The 2,337-nt window shown below is 36.4% G+C and overlaps 1 protein-coding gene across 2 annotated transcripts in view; it reads left to right on the top strand.

The window, feature by feature from the left end:
• The window catches only part of LOC107658177 (transcription initiation factor IIA subunit 1-like), a 16,139-nt gene that overhangs the window by 5,520 nt on the left and 8,282 nt on the right, over positions 1-2,337 (top strand). For both annotated transcript variants that reach the window (XM_016446639.1, XM_016446638.1), the window contains exon 6: positions 135-268. In XM_016446639.1, coding sequence (XP_016302125.1) covers positions 135-268 — 134 coding nt within the window. The remainder of the gene's footprint in view (positions 1-134; positions 269-2,337) is intronic.

Here is a 2,337-nt window from a genome sequence, read left to right as displayed (position 1 = left end):
CAAGTCCTTTCCTTTTTTTTTTTTTTTTTTTTTTTTTGGTCTTGTTCACGGTTTCAGTTTCATGACTACTTTGTGCATGTTAACACAAGTGTGAATGCCTTTAAAAAAAGCCCATCTCTCTGTTGTGTGTTCAGGTCAGATCCTGCAGGTGGTCAGAGCTGCCAATGGAGCTCAATACATCATTCAGCCACAGCAGCAAATGGTGTTGCAGCAGCAGGTCCTGCCACAGATGCAGCCTGGAGGTGTGCAGGCCCCTGTCATACAGCAGGTCTGTGCTTCATACTTCACATAACACTGCAAACTCTTTCTGTGCACCAATAGTGACACGTTTGTTCTAGTTCAGTCACTGGATGCTGCTGGGTGTGTTGTGACGGCATCTACGCACTTGAGTGTGCTTTGTTTCCCCGAGTCAGCAGAGGTCCTCATCATAAGCTAGCTAATGCAAGATGTCTGTCAGATCTCTTGTTTGTATAAAAGGCAAATATCAGAACTGATAGAGGACAGTTTACAGAAAGAGAAGTAGAGCAGGTTATACTATTACAGTGTTACTTCAGTGGTTTATAGATGATGTAGACTAAAAATAATCTATGAAATTTATGGTAAATAAAAAAAAAAAAAGCAGCTGTGGTTGCCTTACACAGCTTTACTGTTAAAAAATAAATAAAAGGCAGCAACATAAAGTTACTTTAAGTAACTTAAATGTACAGTTTCATTAGCTCATGTAATCTTAATGTACCCAAGTGCAAAAATATTTTGTTCCTTTTGTAATATTTAACTTTAACTTGGGTATAGTTACTTTAAGTATTACACTTTTTTTTTTTTGCTTGATTTATTATTATTTACTTATTCACCACGCAAGTTGATGAAAAATAGTACTTTTTACTTGTTTTATTTTAAAGTCCCCATGAAATCAAAATTAAAGTTTTTTTTGGGTGTTAGTATCAATATGTTAGTCTTAAGGTTATCTATAAGGCAGTGTGCTCCAAAACAGTGACAATTCGCATTAAGAAGATATAAGCATTCAAAGCTTGCAGTTCGTCACTTTCACCAAAACGGCTCAACGATTTTTTTGACGTCGCATCGTACTTCATCTTCTCATCAAACTTTCTGTCCAATCAAATGCTCTCTAGAATCTGAAGCGCCCGCCCCCTACACTATAAAATAGACGCTGAAGCCGTGGCTGAAATCGGTCACTTGTCCACAGACCACCACCGCACACACACTCTGCTCTGGTCCAGAGACACGATAGCACGGAGTGGATAACATGCGCGAGTCGGCGCAGACCACAAAATGTATCGGAGCTATTTGAATTCTACACAGAATGCTATATTTTATAGCAATATGGATGAGATTGTGGCTGGCATACCCTGTCAAATGCAGCTTTACGGAGATCAATGGCTGAACGGCTCTAGCCCAAGCTGTGATCTAAACAAACGCTATTGGCTATTTTAAAAAGGGGCGGGGCTGCTTGATATGTCCCGCCCTGTCTTCCTGTTTCAGTTAAAATGACGTCAGCACAGAGTAACGCTGCGTGTTTCTAAGCATTTCAGGGGACCTTTAAGTGAACGGTGTAATACTTGAAGGTATTATACTTGTATTTTTATTTTAACATTTTTAAATGTATTTTTACTAAAGTATAATTTTTTTGGCTTGATTATTTTACATATTAACTTACAATGCAATTAGATAAAAAAAGATACATATAATACTACTTTGATTTTAAATTTTGTTTTTCATTCATTTTTTTATCTATTTGTGTGGTAAAGTGATATGTAGAATGCTTTATTTGCTTAAGTGTATTTAACTTATTCTTTATTTTAATTAATTGTTTTATTTTGTTTACTATTTTTATTTACTTTATTTACTTGCATGATAAAGAGAGCCACACGATAAGAGTTTGCCACCAGTAGCTTTTTCACAAACTGTGGTAAATGCTAATATTTAGGAGGAGGATGTCATACAAACAACAATAAAAAAAAAAAACATGACATAGTAACATGACACTAAAATAATGCAATAAACATGAATTTATCCACAGAAGGTAAAACAACCTTAAAGGGGTTATATGATGTTGCTAAAAAGAACATTATTTGGTGTATTTGGTCTAATGAAATGTGTTTATGTGGTTCAAGGTTAAAAAAACACATTATTTTTCACATACTGTACATTATTGTTTCTCTATGCCCCGCCTTTCTGAAACGCGTCGATTTTTACAAAGCTCATCGGTCTGAAAAAGCGAGGTGCACGCTGATTGGCCAGCTATCCAGTGCATTGTGATTGGCCAAATTCCTCAAGCGTGTGACGGAAATGTTACGCCCCTTACCATATTGTGATGCC

Source organism: Sinocyclocheilus anshuiensis, unplaced genomic scaffold, assembly GCF_001515605.1.
Source record: "Sinocyclocheilus anshuiensis isolate Anshui unplaced genomic scaffold, SAMN03320099.WGS_v1.1 scaffold279, whole genome shotgun sequence".
In the NCBI taxonomy this organism is placed as follows: Eukaryota; Metazoa; Chordata; class Actinopteri; order Cypriniformes; family Cyprinidae; genus Sinocyclocheilus; species Sinocyclocheilus anshuiensis.
This window is presented reverse-complemented; position numbering and strand designations above follow the sequence as displayed.